Source organism: Pinus tabuliformis, chromosome X, assembly GCF_031772625.1.
Source record: "Pinus tabuliformis cultivar Carrire ecotype Pingquan chromosome X, CPIR1, whole genome shotgun sequence".
NCBI lineage: Eukaryota > Viridiplantae > Streptophyta > Pinopsida > Pinales > Pinaceae > Pinus > Pinus tabuliformis.
In genome coordinates, this window is record NC_142308.1 from 1641468098 (window position 1) to 1641491648 (window position 23551).

The 23551-nt window shown below is 39.0% G+C and overlaps 1 protein-coding gene across 5 annotated transcripts in view; it reads right to left on the bottom strand.

Annotated features, from left to right (window-relative positions):
- PHYLLO (2-oxoglutarate decarboxylase/hydro-lyase/magnesium ion-binding protein) overlaps window positions 1-23551 on the bottom strand; it is a 439001-nt gene that overhangs the window by 392976 nt on the left and 22474 nt on the right. For all 5 annotated transcript variants that reach the window (XM_089447470.1, XM_089447471.1, XM_089447473.1 and 2 more), the window contains exons 4-6: window positions 17497-17614; window positions 17222-17338; window positions 16903-17037 (exon numbers count right to left, since the gene is read on the bottom strand). In XM_089447470.1, coding sequence (XP_089303596.1) covers window positions 16903-17037; window positions 17222-17338; window positions 17497-17614 — 370 coding nt within the window. The remainder of the gene's footprint in view (window positions 1-16902; window positions 17038-17221; window positions 17339-17496; window positions 17615-23551) is intronic.

Genomic DNA, 23551 nt, shown 5'->3' on the forward strand with positions numbered 1-23551 from the left:
CATATAGATGGATTACTTGTAGCATGGAACATGACATCAACTTGAGCACTCCCTTCCTAGGCCACATTTGGAGGCACATGAAAACTTATATTCACATTATGCATGTTTCGATGTGGTTGTCTTTCTCCTTGACAAGTTGGTGGGGCTCTTAATGACTCAGCATATGGGTTCATGACGTATTTTGACTTAATCTTACTTGTATCCACTACTCCTCGCATTTCATTGGTTCAAACATGAAATTTTGGGGATTATCACACACATATGTCGAGGCATATTGTTGGATTAAAGGGGGTCGTCCCTCCTTTTCATGGATATGGTTGAGTGTTATTTGCAATACACATGTTGAGTCCTTGTATCACGGATCTACTTGCTTGATTTGAGGATAAGTCCACTTTGGAGGTTACTTTGCACAATTTATCATTGCATGTTGAAGGGATATCTCACCTTAGGAGATGCCACAAGTCTCTTGAAGAGGTTCTTCATGCTTGCATGCCCTATTTGAGGAGACATCCATCTTGAACAAGGGTTGCTTGCATTCATAGTTAAAGACATTCTGCATTGGAGAACATCTAGGAGGTTCCAAACCCTAGATCTAGGGTTCATTGCATATTTTAAGGGCAACTTAGCCTCAGAAGCACTTATCTCTTAATAGAGTACCCATATTTCTGCTAGATTAGTGCCATTAGATATAAGATCAACTATGGGATTTCTAAAATGTGTCATAATAGAAATTACAACAAAAATTGACACAATTATGGTGCTTTTAAGATTAGTTGCAAGCTATGTCACATGACACGAGGACATGGGACACAGAGGACACGTAAATGCGAGTATTCGACACGAGACATAGCGACCTCAGAAACAAGGCACAAGGGACACATTATATATATATATATATATTAAAAAATAATAAAATATAGTGCCTAATCCATAATTTTTTAGAAATTAGAATGTCTACATATAGGAATTGTGATGATATCTATTAATTTATTAATTTAGTATTTACAATTTTAGAATTAGTTAGTTTATTAATTTAATACATCAATGATGTTCACAATTCAATGTTCATTGTTCATGTTATTAACAATTGTTCAAGCACATAAGAAACTAGAAATTTAGAAATATCATGATTGATAAAATAAAACTAGAAATTTAGAAGTAAAACTTAGATATTAAAACCATAAATTGCAGATTTTTCATTAAGTCATCAAAATCAAAATGTATTACATAGATACCGAGGGAATGCCACTAGAAAATACAAAATAGAGTAGATACAAAATAGGTAGGCATATCTCGTCAGTGGTACTAGTTATGCCTATCAAAGTTCGGGTCCTCCTCCATGTCATGATCACCATCACTACCATTGTTATCTGACTTTGCTCCATCCTCCTCCTCTATGCCCAATCCAAGATCTTTTGTTGCATTTGTTGGTGTGGAGGATGACCCCTCAAGAGACTCATCATCAAAAGTGACTAGCTCTAGCACTGGGCCATTAAGCTCCATGTTGGCTAACACCCCACAAACAGACATGAAATTGACAGTGTTGTCGCGTGGATTGACACGACAACGCTCAGACCGGGGGCTGTCACTCTGATCCCCGATCCCTCCGTTTAAGCCTGTCTCCCGCGGCTAAGGGGGGTAGACCCTGTGAGATGATGAGACCAACTGTCGACCAGTTGGTTGGGAGACACGAGATACGATATAAAAAGCACTCGATGGATTTGATTAATTTAGCAGACCAGTGCCTTAAGAGATCGTGGTTGAAACGATTACCTGTTAAATGATATAAAAATATGGACCATGAACAGCAATCATCTATCATCAGCTAAATCACAATGCTCTTAGAATGATGAAAACGATATCCAGCAACTGAGAATTTCGAAAAGATAAAGATGAATGCTTTAAACCACCATGAATCATAAACCATTAACCAGATATCAATTTCGCATCTCGACTTGAAAAAGAAAAAGAAAAAAAATTCGAAAAAATATAAAAATTTATAGCTTCCAAAAAAAAAACCCTATACCTGCAAACACAAAAGAAGAAAAAACCCTAATGAAAACTGCATAAAACAAACATTTAAAACCCTAGACCAGAAAAATTAAAACCCTAGAACATTTTATTAATGTACAGATTTGGCCCCTTAACAGCCAGATTCAGCAATAAGCACGGAAAACATTTTAAAGAACAGAAATTTCAGATCGTCACTGTGAAGAACTTCAGAAAATCTCTCATGCAAAATTAGAAAAATAAACCGAATGATAGACCCAGGATCAAGTCCAACTGGGCTCAGCAAAAAAAATGCTTGCGGGAGTTGGCTGGTTCAGCCGAGAACTTCCCCGAACGCCCACAAAATTCCTTCAGAAAATGTTTTCTGCACAGCTCAAAACAACCGTCAACAAAGAGGGCAAAAATGTTGCTAGATCTCAAACAGTAATGGAGATACCTGCCATTACTTCAGAAACCCTAACAGCACCCAAACCCCAGCAAGTGAACAAGATACCTGTGCTCACAATACTCTATAAGAAGCTAATATTAATGGCTGAAAATAACATATGCAAAAAATGAAATGATCTCACAGCATTCCAAGAGAGTAACACCAGCAAGATATGGACCCCAAAGTCTTCCTTTATTAACCAGAAACAGATTTACAAGAGAGCTTCTTCAGTATCTGACTCACAGATCGAATGAATCTGAAATGACCAGCTAAGACCCTATATAAAGGAAATGATCCCAACGGCTAGTTCGAATGATCCATGTAGAAATGATCTCGACCGTTGATGAAGATCAAGACATCTCTTGATCTCATCCGTCGATTTATTCAATTAATTTTTTATTATTATTTTTTAAATTTTTTAAATTTCTTATTATTTATTATTTTATTATTATTTTTTAAATTTTTAAATTTTAAATTTTTTTTTATTATTTTTTATTTATTTCATTTTTTTAAATTTTTAAATTTTTTATTATTTATTATTTTATTATTATTTTTTAAATTTTTAAATTTTTTTATTATTTTTTATTTATTTCATTTTTTTAAATTTTAAATTTTTTTTTTATTATTTATTATTATTTTTTAAATTTTTAAATTTTCTTTTATTATTTTTTATTTATTTCATTTTTTTAAATTTTTAAATTTTTAAATTTTTTATTTATTTTATTATTTTATTTCATTTTTTAAATGGATCATCGAACTAAACCTTTGGAAACATCACCCAGGACCTAGGACTTAGGACTCACGAGGGGATTTAAAACATTTTTCGACCCTCAAGACACATTACATCATGACTTTTACAACTTACATCTCAAGGGGACAAGCCCACTTAACACAGATCCTCATAAATCACCCAGTTCTACGACACAACTATAATCTAGCAGATTAACACACTAGGATTCTCCTAAAGTTCTAATGACAAAATCCATCCCGGCTTTGGGGTCAGGTTTGAAGGAAAACTCTGCCGATCCATGGATCGGTGAGACGAAAAACCTTCCGGGACATAGATTATCATAGAAAGTTAGGTCCACCTAGGCAATTTTACATACATGACTCTGATCTGCTTAGATTATTTACAATTCATACATGCAGACTGGGTTTACAATTGAAATGATCAAGCTGCTGATGACTGTAGGCTGGCACGGACATGTCGTTCAGGTGCTACCCCTTTCTGCCAAGAAAAGAGGGTGTACTGCATCGGAAGTTGACCAGTAGAGGTCAACATCTGGCTCTACTTGGGGACACGTTGCTGCTTGCAGGAATGTGAGAATCCAGAATCTGCATCCATACAACACAAAAATAAGTAGCGTCCATCCAAAATCATCATATACATTAAGCACAATAAAGATACAAGCTCTTCATTTATTAACTATCTAAAGCAGAAACGAAAATGCGGAAAAAACAAGGAGTAGGGTTAGAAATACGATACAAAGGATGCCCTACGGCATCAGATGTGTTCAATATAGTGCATACTGAGCATTTGCCTGCTTTCAGGCAAATCTGTCGGCTGCTTGTTGGATGTGCCATGTCCAATTTTGCATATGGTAGGACTCTTTCCTATCCGAAAATCAAGCTGCTCGCGGCCGTCTGATGAGTCAAATCTTCTTCTTATTTTCTTTCTCTTGCGCTTTTTCTTTCTGGCTGGTTGAATTGCTGATGACCTGGTACTTTCTGTTTCAAAGCTATCAGATGAAGTATGTAAGATATGCGTGCTATGTCTTTCTTCATCTTGCATCTGATCTTTATCATTCTTAAGTCTGTCTGGATCACCCTCAATCAACCATCTTTCAATCGAATCAACAACCTCCCAATAATAAGATGAATCCTGGTGCAGCAAATGAGAAGACTCCTGATTTGTTGCTGTTTGCTGGTTTCTCTTATCCTCTGCCAGTTGCTGAAACCTTTGAACTTGTATTTTAATGGCATCCATCTGACTAGAGTGTTCAACCTTTATAGCACTGATTTGTCTGGCATGGTGCTCCTGCATGTCTTTTATTACTTTAACATTCTTTTCCTTTATGTCCATCAAGCAATGCTGCATAAAATTTATTTCTTCTTTATGATTCGCTTGCATGTCAGCCACTTGATTATTATGATTGAACGTCATGATAGTAATTTCCTCATCCATAGTTAATAACTTGTTTTGCATAGAGTCAATTTCCTTATCATGATCAGCTTTCATGGTCACCATATTTTCCTCTAAGACCGACAACCTGCTTTGCATGATTCTAATTTTTGTTTCATAATTAGTTTTTATGGCCTCAATTTCTTTAGCATGGTGACTTTGCGTGACCTCAATCTCCCTGTTACGTTTTTCCAGATGGGTGCATAAAGTTCTCACATCATTGACATAATTAGTTTGATTGATTTCCATATTTCTCACCAGCATCATTAGGTCTCGTATAATTTGCTTTTGCTCTTCCTTTTCATTGTCATTTGTCCCTGATTTTTCACTATCATGAACTTGATCTGCAATATTTCCAGTGGATGACACATTTTGACATGATGAATCATCTTGGGATCTTTCAGCTGGACTTCTTATCAAATTACTTTCATTCTGTTGCACAACTTTAGAGGCAGAAGGCAAGCTGTTTGGATAACCATATCTATTTTTAAAAGCATCAACAATGTCTTCTAAAGAAGTGAAAGATTCCTTTGGAAAATTGTTAAACCAATTCAAAGCATCATCTTTTAAAGAAAGGACAAATAGACGCATTTTGATATCTTCATGATTAAACTGAGGGGATCTACAGTATATGGTCATGATGCGAGAAAACAAGACTATATGCCTTCTAACAGCGATTGGATCACCATCCGAGAAAATAGGTAACTTAGGAATGGCATCTTTCGGAAAATCATGGAGACGTTCAGTAAAACGACATGGCTTAAATGAATAATCCATGATAAGGGATTAAAAGGATGATAGAACTAGATACCTGCTCAAGAAAATCAAGAGATGAAAACAGTGGAGTCGCCACTTGAACAATGAGTCTGATTCTAAGATCCAGAAGCAATCAACAAACAGATATGCGGGAGGCTTCTTGTCTGGGAAAAATAAGAAAGTGGAGTCGCCACCCAAACAAGAAACACACCGAAGAGACACTGATGATGTGACGAAAAAGATCCAAATGATAACCCCAAAGGTCGAATTTGCCAGCTCAAGTGAGAGATGAGAAAGATGAGAAGATGAATGTCGATGAAACTCCAGGAACAGAAAAACTCTGTCCCCGGCAACGGCGCCAAAAAATGTTGGCATTGCCGGCTCAAACGAATGATAGACAGATGAACGATGAATGATGAAAAGATGTTGAAAAACCAAGGACAGAAAAACTCTATCCCCGGCAACGGCGCCAAAAAATGTTGTCGCGTGGATTGACACGACAACGCTCAGACCGGGGGCTGTCACTCTGATCCCCGATCCCTCCGTTTAAGCCTGTCTCCCGCGGCTAAGGGGGGTAGACCCTGTGAGATGATGAGACCAACTGTCGACCAGTTGGTTGGGAGACACGAGATACGATATAAAAAGCACTCGATGGATTTGATTAATTTAGCAGACCAGTGCCTTAAGAGATCGTGGTTAAAACGATTACTTGTTAAATGATATAAAAATATGGACCATGAACAGCAATCATCTATCATCAGCTAAATCACAATGCTCTTAGAATGATGAAAACAATATCCAGCAACTGAGAATTTCGAAAAGATAAAGATGAATGCTTTAAACCACCATGAATCATAAACCATTAACCAGATATCAATTTCGCATCTCGACTTGAAAAAGAAAAAAAAAAAAATCGAAAAAATATAAAAATTTATAGCTTCCAAAAAAAAAACCCTATACCTGCAAACACAAAAGAAGAAAAAACCCTAATGAAAACTGCATAAAACAAACATTTAAAACCCTAGACCAGAAAAATTAAAACCCTAGAACATTTTATTAATGTACAGATTTGGCCCCTTAACAGCCAGATTCAGCAATAAGCACGGAAAACATTTTAAAGAACAGAAATTTCAGATCGTCACTGTGAAGAACTTCAGAAAATCTCTCATGCAAAATTAGAAAAATAAACCGAATGATAGACCCAGGATCAAGTCCAACTGGGCTCAGCAAAAAAAATGCTTGCGGGAGTTGGCTGGTTCAGCCGAGAACTTCCCCGAACGCCCACAAAATTCCTTCAGAAAATGTTTTCTGCACAGCTCAAAACAACCGTCAACAAAGAGGGCAAAAATGTTGCTAGATCTCAAACAGTAATGGAGATACCTGCCATTACTTCAGAAACCCTAACAGCACCCAAACCCCAGCAAGTGAACAAGATACCTGTGCTCACAATACTCTATAAGAAGCTAATATTAATGGCTGAAAATAACATATGCAAAAAATGAAATGATCTCACAGCATTCCAAGAGAGTAACACCAGCAAGATATGGACCCCAAAGTCTTCCTTTATTAACCAGAAACAGATTTATAAGAGAGCTTCTTCAGTATCTGACTCACAGATCGAATGAATCTGAAATGACCAGCTAAGACCCTATATAAAGGAAATGATCCCAACGGCTAGTTCGAATGATCCATGTAGAAATGATCTCGACCGTTGATGAAGATCAAGACATCTCTTGATCTCATCCGTCGATTTATTCAATTAATTTTTTATTATTATTTTTTAAATTTTTTAAATTTCTTATTATTTATTATTTTATTATTATTTTTTAAATTTTTAAATTTTTAAATTTTTTTATTATTTTTTATTTATTTCATTTTTTTAAATTTTAAATTTTTTTTTTATTATTTATTATTATTTTTTAAATTTTTTATTTATTTTATTATTTTATTTCATTTTTTAAATGGATCATCGAACTAAACCTTTGGAAACATCACCCAGGACCTAGGACTTAGGACTCACGAGGGGATTTAAAACATTTTTCGACCCTCAAGACACATTACATCATGACTTTTACAACTTACATCTCAAGGGGACAAGCCCACTTAACACAGATCCTCATAAATCACCCAGTTCTGCGACACAACTATAATCTAGCAGATTAACACACTAGGATTCTCCTAAAGTTCTAATGACAAAATCCATCCCGGCTTTGGGGTCAGGTTTGAAGAAAAACTCTGCCGATCCATGGATCGGTGAGACGAAAAACCTTTCGGGACATAGATTATCATAGAAAGTTAGGTCCACCTAGGCAATTTTACATACATGACTCTGATCTGCTTAGATTATTTACAATTCATACATGCAGACTGGGTTTACAATTGAAATGATCAAGCTGCTGATGACTGTAGGCTGGCACGGACACGTCGTTCAGGTGCTACCCCTTTCTGCCAAGAAAAGAGGGTGTACTGCATCGGAAGTTGACCAGTAGAGGTCAACAGACAGAAAGAATGAAAAAAAATCAACACGCAATGCCTTTTTGTTAAATTTTAGGTATGTTCTATGCTGATAACAAATTTACTTCAATTTTCCATATTAGCTCAATATCAATTCCAGATTAGCAATCACATTTGGCATGATAGTAAAATGCAGATAGAACATAAACATAAATCGCAGAAGACAAGCCAAGACAAGAGGACACAAGATGTGGCGCTAGCCAGGGACAAACCCCAATGTGGGGAAACCCTTGATCAATTCTTCTTATATGTTCTTCAAAAGTTCAACAGAGAGAGAGAGAGATAGTACATATACATCAGAAGTCAATCTTTTGACTTATCTAAATAAGAGCAGAGATCTTCTCTAAGAAGATAGCATATGAGGTAGCTGATATGAGCTTAGGTGAAGGCATACTGCTTTCACTGACCCAAGGTGACTCCATCGCCATGTTGCACCTCACCATCATGCTGCACCTCACCATCATGTTGCACCCGTCACCATGCTGCACCCAATCACAGAGCTACTCTCATCACAGTGTTGCTCCCATCACTGAGCTGCACCCAATGTTGCACCCATCATGCTGCATCCATCACGACATCCAATATGTTGCAACCATCATGCTGCATCCATCACGGCATCCAACATGCTACAACCATCATGCCATTTGCACTCACCAGTCTTAGATGCTTGCCATGGCTTACAGCCTAGCAGAGCAGCTAGACTCCTTTAACAGGTCCAAGGTGCAGTCTCCTAACGGTCACAAAATCTGCCCAGATTTGTCTGCAATTGTCCTCTAAGGGAAGGTTGTCTCCTTTAGTCAGAAGATCGTCCTTCACTTGTCATCATAAGAGATGGCATCATGGCACTGTTATTTCATACAATCATAAACCCAAATACCATAAAAGTAAGAACATTATTAAACACTAGGATCTCTGATCAATCATTACTGAATCTTTGTCCATTCATTACTGCATGTATATATCTGACATGCCATACATCACAGTGAATATATCACTGTCATATGTTCACAAGATTTTACTGCTATGCTTTACTGTCATTAGCACATGAGTTACTATCATACAACACAGTCATAACCTTATACTGAAGATAGTTTCCCACACATGGTAATTTCTTTACTTGACACTCCATTGACCAAGGGCTCTCTGTACTAGCCCAACACAAACTGTCCATCTAGAACCTAGATTAAGGTTCTGACCTTGCACTCCTTCCTGTGCAATCTGTTGTCCCAAAACAGTGTTGAACACATGACTGGGCTTCCTCTATACAGCGTATAGGAGCCTTCTTCAACAGCGGATGTAGGGCAACATCTAGTCCTTCTTTTGTTGCGGAGTAAGGCCTGCGGTTAGGGCACACCTGGACAGTGACTAGGGCACAAACTGAACTGCAGATTTAGCCTCATACTTCAACGTTTAGGGCCTGTCTTCCACGTCTAATTAGGCCTCATCCTTGGTTGTGGCTAGGGCACATTGAGGCATCCTTTATGTAGAAATTTTGAACAATATGACACTTATTCACAGAGATTATCCTGATTATACACTATTGCGGAATGCATGCATAATACATAACCTCCTCTACCTTGATCATCAATTTTGCGGAATTAAACAATGAAACATCAATCGCATGCGCACATTAACATAGTATGTAATGGGGAAAGCATACAGCTGAAAACCCCGCACTATCTGTATATTATAATGATAGAGAACATGTAACAATACATAGTACAATACTCCTCACAAGTACTCAGTACTATCTCCACCTGTTACACACAAACTAACTCAGATCTGAATCAATCACAGGTTCAAATCTCCTCCGCTGCTTGCCTGCCTCCACTGCGCAATCCTACATGAGGATGGATGAGAATCGCTGATCGAAACTCATATGTCCCTTGGCTGAACCACGCAATCCTCATTGGCAATACTCAATCCATTGATTGTGCAAATCTCATGCACAACTATAGTCACAACTGACAACTGTCTTGCCCTTTCACTCACCTCTAACACCTGTCTCCACTGAACTGTCCATGCACTGAGTTAACTGATGTATTCTTTAGTTGCTTTATGAGTTAATAATTAGTGAATTAATTAACAATTAATTCACATCACTCATCACTAGTGTATTCTGCAGTTAGACTAAATACAACTAGTTCAACCAAGTCAAATTGAACACAACTCCATCAACTCCTCAATCAACTCCACCAAACTCAATCACTTGAGTTCTAACTGAAGTCCATCATGCAATAGCTCAACTGACCCATAAGAAAAGCGTATTTCCTTCTGACAGCTGCATGTGCCACATCCGTAGCTCGAACTGAAGTGCTCCAAGAGGATAAGATAATGTTTATAGTCCAAATATTATTAAGAGCTAATAATATTCGACTGTTCTATTTTTAGCCTGGCAGTCTAAAAATAGACTCTGCCCATATGTCTAAAAATAGAAGTCCATCTATTTTTACCAACATGACCAATCATCCACAAATAGCATCCTGCAACTCATAGACCATGATCCGTATGTCTAAAAATAGACATAGTCTAAAAATAGACTTTGCGCCAAAAATAGCCTGCGGGCCCACTTAGTGAAGGCGACTTCTTTTCACTAAGCTCCATCATCTTGTTGCATTTCAACACTCCCTCTCAACAAGATATGGATTATCTGCAACTCCTATCCTGCAACTCTCGAATGTTCTGCATGCAACACATTTTCCCGGTCCACTTTGCTCCAACAACACTTGGAACAAAAACACTCCCAACTGACCACTCTGTTGGGCTAGGAACATACTCTGATGCTGAAGCTCTACCTGCTGCTGACAAGTGCTCCCTCTCTGACATCTGCGCTACTGCAACATCTCCATGCATCTCGCACCATTGCACACTTCTCTGTGCCACCTAGCACTATGCAAAACACTTGTGCCTCTCGCATTGCTGCAGCCTGCTAGCTATGCGCTGTCCTGGGATTCCCTACACTGTCGCTCTCTCTGCCGCTCCATCCGCATCTGTCTCTACCCAATCAGTCAGTTCCTGCTACTCCACATCGGGGCTCCCGTAGCAAGGTCTCATCCAAGAGGTTGGGTACCTCAAGGATCCTGCCCCTCCTCCTTAGGATAATCAATCCACATCACCCCACCTCTTACCTGGAGGTATGGCTGCATGCGATCCCTCTGCCCACCTGGCTCGAAGTTTCCCCCTACTGGAGGTCTCTGCATGAGTAGATGTCTCTACTCGATCTCCTCTCAGCTTCCCTTGTTGTGGCTGCTCCACAACCTCCTAAAGCTGTTGCACCAATCGTGGCTCCTCCACAATCGTCTGAGACTTCTTCTGGCTATGCATGTTGAGAGGTAATATACGCTCCCTCTCGACCACCAAGTCTCCATCAGTTGCCTCGCTGCTCAAGGCTTTGCATGCATATTGAACCTCAAGAGCATACAGGTTCTTGACTCGTGAACCAATCTGCTTCACCTCTCTAGTGATGATGTGTCTAAGGAAAACTTTTCCCTTACAGAAGACTACATCATAGCCTCTGTCTTCCAGCATCGCGATCAACGCCAAGTTTCTCTTCAGTCTTGGTACATACTTGACATCGGTCAAGGTAAGGCGAGCTCCATGCTCCCTCTGAAAAATAACCATGCCTACACCTGAGACACTATACTTCTCATCATTACCCATCGCTATGAGTATCTGGAGATCTTTCTCCTCCAAAGTACTGAACAAACTCTTGTCACCGGTCATGTGGAAAGAAGCTCCACTGTCAAGAAACTAACCACTTCCCACCATGGATGAAACCATGCATGCGAAGAGTGTGAAATCCAACTCAAACTGTGAAACAAGTGCCTCACCTTCAGATCCTTCCCCGAATCCCTTCTTGGATTTCCTCCGTGGACAATTTGCAGCATAATGGCCCACCTCATGACAACGAAAGCATCGCACTTTCGATTTGTCAACCTTCTTCCCATCATTGGAAGAATTGGATTCGGAAAGAGAACCCTTCTCCTTCCCCTTCTTTTCTTTGGCAGCCAAAGCGCAATTTTCTTCATCAGATGCCTTTGATGAAGATCCGTCCCTAGTATTCCCCCTGATCTCCTCTTGCACAAGATCTGACCAAAGTCTCTCCCATCCTGGAAATTTCTCCCGACCATTGACAGAGTCCTGATAGGAATGCCAACTCTTCGGAAGACCAAGGAGAGCCAAGCTCACCAAGTCCTCATCATCGACAGTCACCCCCACACTTCCCAGCTCATCCCGACATTGGGTGAACTTCGTGAGATACTTGGGCATACTGTCTCCATTCTCACACTTAATGTTTCTGAGTTTATCCTTGAGCATCAACTTCCTCTGGTCGCTCTTGCTTTGGAATAGATCTGTCAACGCTTTCCACATCAAGTATGGAGAAGCCTTTCCATGCAGGCTGGATACAATGTGATCCTTCACGCCCTCCAACAGAATCCTTCGACACTTTGCTGTCTTCTTTTGCCAAACCTCAACGTGAGCAGCATTAGTAAGCTTTGGGACCTCAGCCTCTATGAACTCCTTCAGCCCATTGTCATCTAACACCGCCTCCATCCTGTCTTTCCATGCAATATAATTCGAGTTGCCTTCAAAAGCATACTCCAATCGCAATCCGTTGAAAGACATTTCAACTTTGACACCAAGAAAACACTGCTGCAAATTCGAATTCCACCAGCTCAAAACTCAACCGCTTCTGATCTAAAATTCGTGAGAACAAAGTATTTCTCGTACAGAGATTGACTGTATGGGCATTCACCGGATATCTCACCTTCTAAAAGAAGGATGAATCCAGAGGCTACCTGGCCCGATTACAGACTCTGCCTGAAGAAATAAAATGTAATCACTATCTGAATAATAGATTTGATGATCAACTCTGCTCCAATACCATGTAGAAATTTTGAATAATATGACACTTATTCACAAAGATTATCCTGATTATACACCATTGCAGAATGCATGCATAATACATAACCTCCTCTACGTTGATCATCAATTTTGCGGAATTAAAAACAATGAAACATCAATCGCATGCGCACATTAACACAGTATGTAATGGGGAAAGCATACAGCTGAAAACCCCGCACTATCTGTATATTATAATGATAGAGAACATGTAACAATACATAGTACAATACTCCTCACAAGTACTCAGTACTATCTCCACCTGTTACACACAAACTAACTCAGATCTGAATCAATCACAGGTTCAAATCTCCTCCACTGCTTGCCTGCCTCCACTGTGCAATCCTGCATGAGGATGGATGAGAATGGCTGATCCAAACTCATATGTCCCTTGGCTGAACCACGCAATCCTCATTGGCAATACTCAATCCATTGATTGTGCAAATCTCATGCACAACTATAGTCACAACTGACAACTGTCTTGCCCTTTCACTCACCTCTAACACCTGTCTCCACTGAACTGTCCATGCACTGAGTTAACTGATGTATTCTTTAGTTGCTTTATGAGTTAATAATTAGTGAATTAATTAACAATTAATTCACATCACTCATCACTAGTGTATTCTGCAGTTAGACTAAATACAACTAGTTCAACCAAGTCAAACTGAACACAACTCCATCAACTCCTCAATCAACTCCACCAAACTCAATCACTTGAGTTCTAACTGAAGTCCATCATGCAATAGCTCAACTGACCCATAAGAAAAGCGTATTTCCTTCTGACAGCTGCATGTGCCACATCCGTAGCTCGAACTGAAGTGCTCCAAGAGGATAAGATAATGTTTATAGTCCAAATATTATTAAGAGCTAATAATATTCGACTGTTCTATTTTTAGCCTGGCAGTCTAAAAATAGACTCTGCCCATATGTCTAAAAATAGAAGTCCATCTATTTTTACCAACATGACCAATCATCCACAAATAGCATCCTGCAACTCATAGACCATGATCCATATGTCTAAAAATAGACTTTGCGCCAAAAATAGCCTGCCGGCCCACTTAGTGAAGGCGACTTCTTTTCACTAAGCTCCATCATCTTGTTGCATTTTCAACACTTTATACATCATTCATCTGCGTCTATAGGGCTGCATTAGCCCTTCTATTCTCTGCGGCTAGGTGTCTTTTCCTAGGACGGCGTTTAGGGCTTTTAAGGACAGTTGTTTAGGGTCTCTTCTAGACCTGCGTTTAGGGCAATTAAAACTTCTCCTTGCTGCGCTATAGAAGTCTCCTCCATGACTGCGTTAAGGCTTCTTCATTGACTGCGTTAGGGCTTCTTCATTAGGGCAGCATAGAGCCTAGGGCACTCCCTCTAGATCTCTCCTTCATCAAAACCCAAAACAGAATGAAGAGAGAGATCACAAGAGTGTGTGTGTGTAAATGACTTGAAGGCCACCTCTATTTATACTAAAACGTTGAGCACAAGTGGGGGCAATTTGGTTGTTGGCCAACCTTGACGAATTGTCCCATAACACAAATAAATTCATATCTCCATGAATACTTATTGGAATCGGATGATCTTAGATCAATCCTACACCTCTCAATGAGAGGAATCCAAGAAAAATATCAGCTACCAAAAATAAGATGACTCACATGGAGTTTGGCCCTAGTTGCCAATTTTAACACTTTTACTTTGGGATTTTAGTGGGACATGTGTCCTAAAATCAGGATACATTAAGGCACGTGTCCGACATGGCCCAAACATGTGTCCTAATTTTAGGACACGTTGAAAACTGTGTCGGACATGTTTTATGGGTCAATGTCGTGTTCAACACACGAAATACGGGACACAGGACCCCTAAGGACGTGTCCTCTGACTTAGGTTGCAAGAAGATTTTTGCCGTGAATTTTGACCACTCATTTGAGAATGCCCCACCTCTTTTGCTTGAGCATGTTAGTTATTCAAGAACATCATTATTGATATATGCCCATGATTAAGAGTGTCCTAGCTTTTACAACCACATGGCCCATGTTTATGCATCTAATCAAGACTATCTACTCTTGGGAGCTTCCATTCATTACTTGTTGGAATATTTCACCTTGAAGAGCTACACATCCACCTTGAAGGAGATCTAGTAGCTTTTCACTACCTACTTTGAGCAGTTGGTTGTGGATCTATCCACTTGGAGGCCTTCAAATGCCAAACATTGCACCTTTGACTCATTTTCTTCCCTCTTTGATGGAGACATCCCACTCCCTTGGGTCTATTTTAGTTGTAGAATTGTACATGTGGCTTTCCCATCTCATTATTTTATGTCAATTAGTTAGTTGGAAAAGATATTTCTTTACTCCACCTTACAATAGGCCTAGTGTTTTCACATGAGATATTATATTTTTATTAGAAAGGAAGTTGAGCTAGACTCTATATAGAGAATAGCCCTTTCTCATTCGTTTTCATGGTTGGATTTTTGGAGCTTCCCTTCCTTGGAGCTTAATAGACGCATCTTGCTTGGAGCATTTGTGATATATAAGGGTTCTTTCTTCCTGTGACACATAATTATTTGGTGTCAATTCTTGAAGCTATTTTCCCTTGTTGCTATTTAGTGCATAAAGATTGATTGTGGATTTACAAGTTTTCTACATAGTACAAAGCTAGCAAAATCAATCCATTGAAGGGTAAAGTCTACCACTTGGAAGGAAATCGTTTTGGGGTAACTCTTCTATTTACTTTGTTTGTTTGGTAAGTATTTAATTCTTTGCTTTGTCTATCCTTTAGGAACCTAGCATGGGTATTAACTATTCTTACCAAGCTATAGTTGAGTTTGCTAGTGAAGGTGCTCCTTTTAGGACCCCTTGTTTTAAGGGTATTAGTCGTCATTTTCATCTTAATTAGATAGCAGACTATTGAGGCCATTTTGGAGAGCTGTTTCTTCTTGACCCCATAAGCCCCCTTAAATTCACCTCGACTTCATTGCCCCCATTGGATTTGACACTAATCTCTACTTCCTTCCTATTGCCCTTTACTTTTGCAGAGGGTTATCCCAGTAAATTTCTTCACTATACTAGTGATCTTTATCACTATTGAGCCTTTGACAATAGGGGTTATATTTTTTTGAGTGTCAGATATTGATGAGGAGGAGGTTTTAGTGACATTTCGGTAGATCATGTGATACGGCACTTGATGATATATTATCCACTTATTGAAGCACCCAGCATGTGAGCATGGCATAGGCTTCATTCAGAATTTTGCACCATTGTCACAGTTCAATACAGCACATTTAAGGTTGAAGGTCAGGGGAGCAACCTACATTTCAGAATTTATAGGAATGTTTAAACAATGCAGAATATCATTTAAACCCCTGAAATATGGTGCCAGCCCATTACTTCAGATCCAACATCATCTGCTGTGGTTTATAATAAGCACAGGTCTAAGAAAATCGGATTTGATATTCTCAGATCAGCATCTTTGTTATTTTCTCCACTGTATGGGTACAGAAGAAGGCACACTTCTCTGTTGATTTGCATGAAGCTGAGGACATATCTTGAGTTTCAAATTTCAATCATGCATGGTGATTGAGATGCCCAGATTGAGACACATTTCCAGTATAGAATGACTGCCTTATGTACAAATAATAACATGGCTTTTGCTAAAACCAGAATCAGAACAAGTGCAGGAGTGCTGTTGTTAGAGGATGTTTTCACTGCTGATATAATGGGACGTTGGCTGATATTCTAGAAAACAGGGCACTATTTTTTAGGAGCAGTCACAATCATGCAGGGCACAATTTGTAAGTGATGCTAACCTGGAGGGGCTCTGCCTTCAGTACTATTTCAGACCTGTTAGAATTAATTCATGACATCTAGGAAGGGAACTCTTCTTAGGAGATCGTGCCAGGATGAAGACAAATGTGATAATGGCTATCATTAATGTGGGAAACACATTTTTCTGAGTTGTTAGCAGAAATAGTCCAGATCTCATGAAACAGATTGACCCTCTACTTTTCTCACGTTAAATTAACTAAATTTATTAGCTTTTGACATGCATTATTTTTACATGTATTCAGAAGTCTTAAAGTTTCATGTGCATTTGTGAAATTTGCCTTTATGAAATTTACCTTTCTAAAACTTGAGTTGGCTGCCTTTGAGAACTCTTGAATGGCAGCTTCCAATGTGGATTCATCCGGAAGATGATCCTTTTTAATACCTGCTAAGTGAAGCCTGTTTCCAGTTTTCTTGATTTCACAAGAGACCTGTTATAGCAATGTAAATAATTGCAATTATATTTGTCAAGATAGAGAAAATTATAGATTCATGGTGATAGCTTGCAAGTACAACAGTAAAATTTAAAAGAAAGAAGGCAGTGTGATGAAAAGAAAGAAAGCATGCACATAAAGATTTTTCTAAACAGATAGCAATGGCTTCCCAACTGCACACCTGCTGCAGAGATAACTCAAGCTTGTTTAGCGAATTTTTCAAGGTCCATGAAAGAGAATTGTCCCATGCAATAGTTGCTGCTAGAAATGAGCATCTGTCAAACTCATCTAATTCAATCTGTTCACACAGTCAGTGTGTACGTAAGTCAATTCCAAATAAGTTGAAAAGGGAATTACAGGAGTGATTTAACATGAAAATGTAGATGAAAAGATGAAATTGCCATGAAATATAATAAATGCATCTGAAACAACTTAAGATGACATTAATGTCTTCACCTGAGGAACAACAAAGTAGAAAAAACTAAATCCTGACCATTCAAGTGATGGCTCTACTTCAGAGTTAAAGCGAATGGATCCATACACTCTTATGAGAGGAGAATCCACAGAAAGAAACCTGCCAAACCACAATAGTTAATAATTGTTACTTGCTGATAAAGTAACATGTATCAAGAAAATAAAGAGAAATGTAATGTAAATATTGCACTATGTAAATGAAGGATTGCATATTAATGAAGACAAGGCATAGACAATCCAACTAATCATGCCTCAGTGTTTTTAATGCACGCAAGAAACTTCTCTAATACAATGGCATACCAGCCTTCCCACGTGAGAGAAGGAATGCTTGGTCCAGCTTGATTACTAGAGCCTTTGCCGCTACTAGAATAGAAGGGAAGTGGTGACCATGGACATTATCACTAGATTGCCGAGAACAGTGAGGTAGGATGATTCCATCATGCTGGTGGTGAAAAAAATTGACAAAGGCTGCCCATTTTTTTCCAATGCAGTCTACACACAAAGCTGTTAACATAGCATAGATTTTCATGAAAGAGGTTGTTAGATTGCACAGACCACCCAAAGCCATTGTTTCTAAAAGAGACACAAGGTTCACCCCAAACTTCTGGAAGAATCTGTTGCAAGTATTGGGCACACATCTGAATTTCAAGTACAGCCTACCATCTGCAGTCTGACGGGGGAATGGAAAGAGTAAACCAAACAATTGAAAACATACTACACATGTATGTGATCGGCAAACAGTCCAAGTGAGAAGGGTAAATGTACTTGTGGAGTCTGCATATGATAATTGGTGTAATGCATATCCTTTGGGATGAGTCGATCTGAATCCTTGTACAACAGAAGATGCAACACTCCAAAGAGCTAGATCCACCCAGCAAATGGAGTTATACTGGGGTTGAAATTGCTCAAAGAAATGGAAGAGATGATTGTCAAAATAAAACAGAATTTGAAGGTGGCCTAAGACAGAGGAAAGTCATGCAGATAAGAACAAAGCACATAGGGAATTTGGTGGTGGGGTTCATGTTTCCCATGGAGTGAAACTGAGGAAGAACTCACTAAAGCTTGGGAGTTGTCCCGAGCTAGCACCAAATATTGCAAGCATTTTGACTTCATAGATAGGATAGGACCAGTTGCATATACAGTTGCATTGCCAACAAACATTAGAACTAACAATGATTTTCATGTTTCTTTGCTTAAGGAATATGTACATGATCCTAAACATGTTATTGATTGGGCATTGGTTCAGGTGGAACCAGAGGAAGAGTTACAAGCAGAGCCATTATTCATCCTTGACAAGAAAGTAACATTGCTCCTGAACCTAACCATTGGGCAAGGTTAAGATGCAATGAAAGCACTAAACCCTGGATGAGATCACCTAGGAGCTAGAGGATGCCATGATGGAAGCATACATGTTTTTGTTCCAATCTACAAATAGCACCAAGGTTGGTGCTATTCCAAGTGAGAGACGATCTAGTGCCTTGATTTTGACCCATGTAATATCTCAATAAGATTATGTACATAGCATGTGACATGGTTATTTTGTCATGTGTTGAGTCCTATGAACTTAGTTTATAATGCACCCATGTTGTAATTATTATAAATTTCTTGTACAAATTCCAAGTGCAAAGCCCATGGACAAGAAATGACTAGAGAATGGTAGGATGTATATCTTGGATTATATTATGCTTTATATTACCTTAGATACCATGTGGCAGTGTCCCCTTGATACTCAATGACATATTTTAAGAATTTATAAGGATAAACCAATATAATGCCCAAGGAAGGTTGTTCGGATAAAAGAAGGTTACGAGTCCACAATAGGCGAGGAAATCGATAGTTGAAGGGATAAACATTCCCTTGCAATGTGTGAACCCGTGAACTCACTAGCACCTAGATAATATGTGTCCAAATATTAATCCACTGAAATTTTTGTTGAGAACACGTGTCTCATACAGAAACAAAGCTATATGAAGCATGATTTTGGTTTCCACCAAGTTAATTCCATCCTCCATGACATTCAAATTGTCTTCCAAGCCTACAATGTCTCCAACTTACATTCTGAACCCATAATCTTGAAACCTCATGTCAGCCTGTAGTGATCTAGATGATTTAGTGGCTAGTAGATGGAAATTCAAAATTTATGATAAGAAATATATGGTGGTAGTGAGCAATGAGACTTGGGCTAAGATACAAACTTGGACACCCCGATCTTCATGATGTACAGTGGTTGTATTTCATCCTCATACTACCACATCAGCTCTCCCAAAAGACAATCAACAACTTGGACTTGAGTTGTTAACCTTGCTAGGAAGGATTTCCCAAAGGAAGTGAGTGCATTAAGGGAAAACACCTAAGATTGTGTAAGGAAATGGATAAGTAGTGGTGATTCCATGACCTAAATTGTTAACTTTTGGGTTGTTCTGAAACTATGTGGGGTGCATGGTGAAACCCTAGCTCCTTAATTGTATCTTATAGACCTTTTGCTAGATGACATTTAGGGAGCTTTTTATTCATGGTTGCTTGACCTTGGACATGGTGCTAGAAGTGGCACACTTCTTGAGGAGGTGGTTATCTTACATAGCATTAATATCTTCTACATGGCATGCATGTTGAGAAGATGGTTGCTTGGCATGGGAGGTGGACCTACCTTGGATGATGAGCACTAGGCAATAGGAGGAAAGGAGGCTGACCCAGGAGCATTGGGATCACATGGCATACCTTAGGAGGATGAGCACTTGACTTGAGGATGCTTGGGTTGAGAGCACATTACATGGGATTGATTATGGACCCAAGATACATGTGTTGAGGAGCATGGGATGATTGTCTTGGAAAGCAAGAAGCCTTGTGATGAAGAGAACTTGACACTTGCAAACCATACTTAGAGAGTGCACCACCTAAGGATTGGTCTCTTGACGTGTATTCTTTGGAGAGAGAGCACTTCACTTGGAGACCTTATCTTGTGCATTAAATTAAATTGCTTGTGTAATTAGTCCACTTTACTAATATTGGCCTCCCTCACCTACTTTGTATAGAGTGAAGAGAATGTCTTTGTCTACATTGTTCTCGTTATTCCATCTATAAAATTGCCTTGGAGAGTTCTTAGTGCTTGTGTGAAGCAATAAAGGAAGACCTAGAGATTGTGATGTAAACCCTAGAGAAGAAATGAAGATGAATGCTAGCACTAGGGATGATCTTGAGTTTTAGCACTTGACTTAGCAATAATTTGCCATATGGTAGGATTAAGGGTGTATTGATGTCTAAAACATTTGTTTTGTAGTGATATATATATATATATATTGAACGAATTAAGCAGATATGTAGGGACATGGCTATGGCCTATTAGGATAGGAACATTTACGATGTAGGCCTGTGTTGGAGCCCGTTTGGAGGTCTAGTTTGAAAGAAAGGACCTAAAACTCTATAGGACACTTCCCTTTCTAGTCCTATGGGGAGTATGGTTAGCGCAAAACTTGGTGATTTTTGAAAACAGAATCCTTCCTACATTCTACACTACAACACAAGTTTGCTCACTATTTCAGCTCTATCAGACCCTTATTAATCCTAAAACAATCAGGCAAGTGATGATAGACAAGTCTAAATCATGGGAGTTCTTTGATGGGGCATGTCAAGGGTTGGATTCACTTTGCAGTTTTGGTGGTGTTCTACATCTGTCTCACACTTCTTCAGGTTCAAAGCCAATCTGGGAAAAGGTACCGATAAATTTGGAGAATTTATGGGGTTGAAGCATTTACTAAAGTTGGCACTGGACAAATTTCAATACAATCTACACATTTTTGGTAACTTGCATTAGTTAGCGTTGAATAATCTCCTGCATGTATAGAATATTTTATTACATCCTCCAGAAAAATATCTACAGGAGAATTCAAGACTGTTTAATCGGATTTCTTTCACCCATTTTTACAGAGAATCAAATTCAATAGTTGATTCTTTGTCAAAATACAATGTTCCCTCGCCTGAGGGACAATTTCATATTGAGGAAGTGTTGGATGGCATTGTCGCTACTATAACTCAAGAAAAATAGTTCTTTTAGTAATATAGTATTGATCTATGGCTTCATAGACTTCCTTTTCTGATTGTAGTACATCATTATAAGGACCTTTTTCTAATGTTTAAGGAGGATAGACTTCTTTGAAGAGCTTAATAGATTTTAAGGATATAGTTGAATAGCTATATGTTGATTTGTTTCACTTCAATTGGACAATATTCATTCTATGTATTGTACCAAGAGGACCTGAAGAGTGTGTTTTTTGCAATGTTACATGGGGGCGCATTCTTGAGGGTAGGAGACATGTTCCCTGCACTCCCCACACTCTTGGCACATGGGTACTTCAAGTGAGATGTTCCCCACATCCAACCTTATCAGACTTCATATGGAGAAAGTAGACTATCATATCTCATTCATAATTCAATGGACCTAACAGTTTTCAAGGTTTCAAGATTGGCCAGATTGTAGTGTTTCCATTGAATTCTATGAAGGTAATCAAAGGCACCAGACCCCCTATGTACCCAGTTGTTCGTGGTGTGGATTGTTGAACTCCTCTATCATGATTTTAGCAAACACATACGAAGAAAAATATAACTTTTGTCTTTAAACTTCAAAAGACAGTCCTATCCTCTAATTGTTTAATTTTCTAAATATAATGTGAAATACATGTGGTGATAGTCTATAGACGTTTCATGAATCATGATTTATTAATTATCATGTTACATCGTTATGTATAAGATGATAAAATTTCAACAATTAATCATTTATGCCCCCACGACAGTGGACGAATCCGACTACATGTCATTGTCATGATGGAAACATTTGGAATCAGTGGCAACTTGGCCCTCCAAACACTCTATCCATGGCATCAGTACAATTCGTTAAATCCTCACACTAGGTGGGCATTTACGGGCTTTGGGTGGTTGTACTTATCCCCGATTCAACTTGCAAGCTTATGATACCGGTCAATTATTACCTCGAAGGCTTCCTCGTGAAGATGGCAAGGTATAATGTCATGTGATGGTGGCGCCTTTCTTAAGATATGCCTCTGTTCGTAGTGAGCAGTATTGTTTACCTTTCTATGCGACTAGATATGCTTGTCTCAAGCAGCTATACCAATCGTTCTCATTACTTCCATGTATTCTTTGGTTGGTCCAACTCTGGGCATCTATTGGTTCGCTCGGGCTTGGAGGATTTGCATTGCTATGCACCTTATGTTGGGTCCTCTTTATCCTCCAGAATTCACCTGGATGCTCTGGGGTTCAAGTTGGCCTGCCAGATTCACTCTAATAGTTCGTCTCTCACGCCCCATTTCTTGCCTTATTTCAACCCGCAAACTACTTTAGCTAGGCTCCAAGTTAAATTTTGTGCCAAGATGGGTCTTCAATAAATTTTCGCCTTCATCTCTGACTTTGGCCCAATCTTAACTATCAAGGACTGCATTGTATTCAAAAGCCCTGGGGTGGCAACCTTCAAAGTTTGGTTTGTGGGAATTCTAATGGTCATTCAGCCCAAGTCTCAGCTCCATTGGTGCGCAGTACGCTTTGGTGGTCAGTTAGTGGCTCAGCTTACAGCATGCCTCGACAGGCATTCAAAGGTTCACGTCGTTGGGTGTGTTGTACTTGTTTCTCGTAGGCAGTCCTTGGCTACAAAAACTACGCCAAGAAACCAACTCGACCAATCTTTAGGTTCAAGTTGGCCCTTGAACCAGAGGGGGCTCCCTCAAATGTCACGAGACTTTTTTAACGATGTTCATTGTCATTGGACAACAACCTATGGAGCACAATGGCCAAATATATAATTTATTGTGGGTGGTTGTTGATGATTACACAATCTCTATCCATGAATAAATCCCTCTCTTGCAAAGTCCTTGGTCAAAGTGCCAACATCCAATTTGACAAAATAACATGATTTTTAAAGAATTTGACAGAAGAATATAAGAGAATTCATGATAATTAAGCAGTCATACTAAATACTTAATCAACCAGACATAGTGGATGCATATAGAATATTTCTACAGCCAAACAGAAC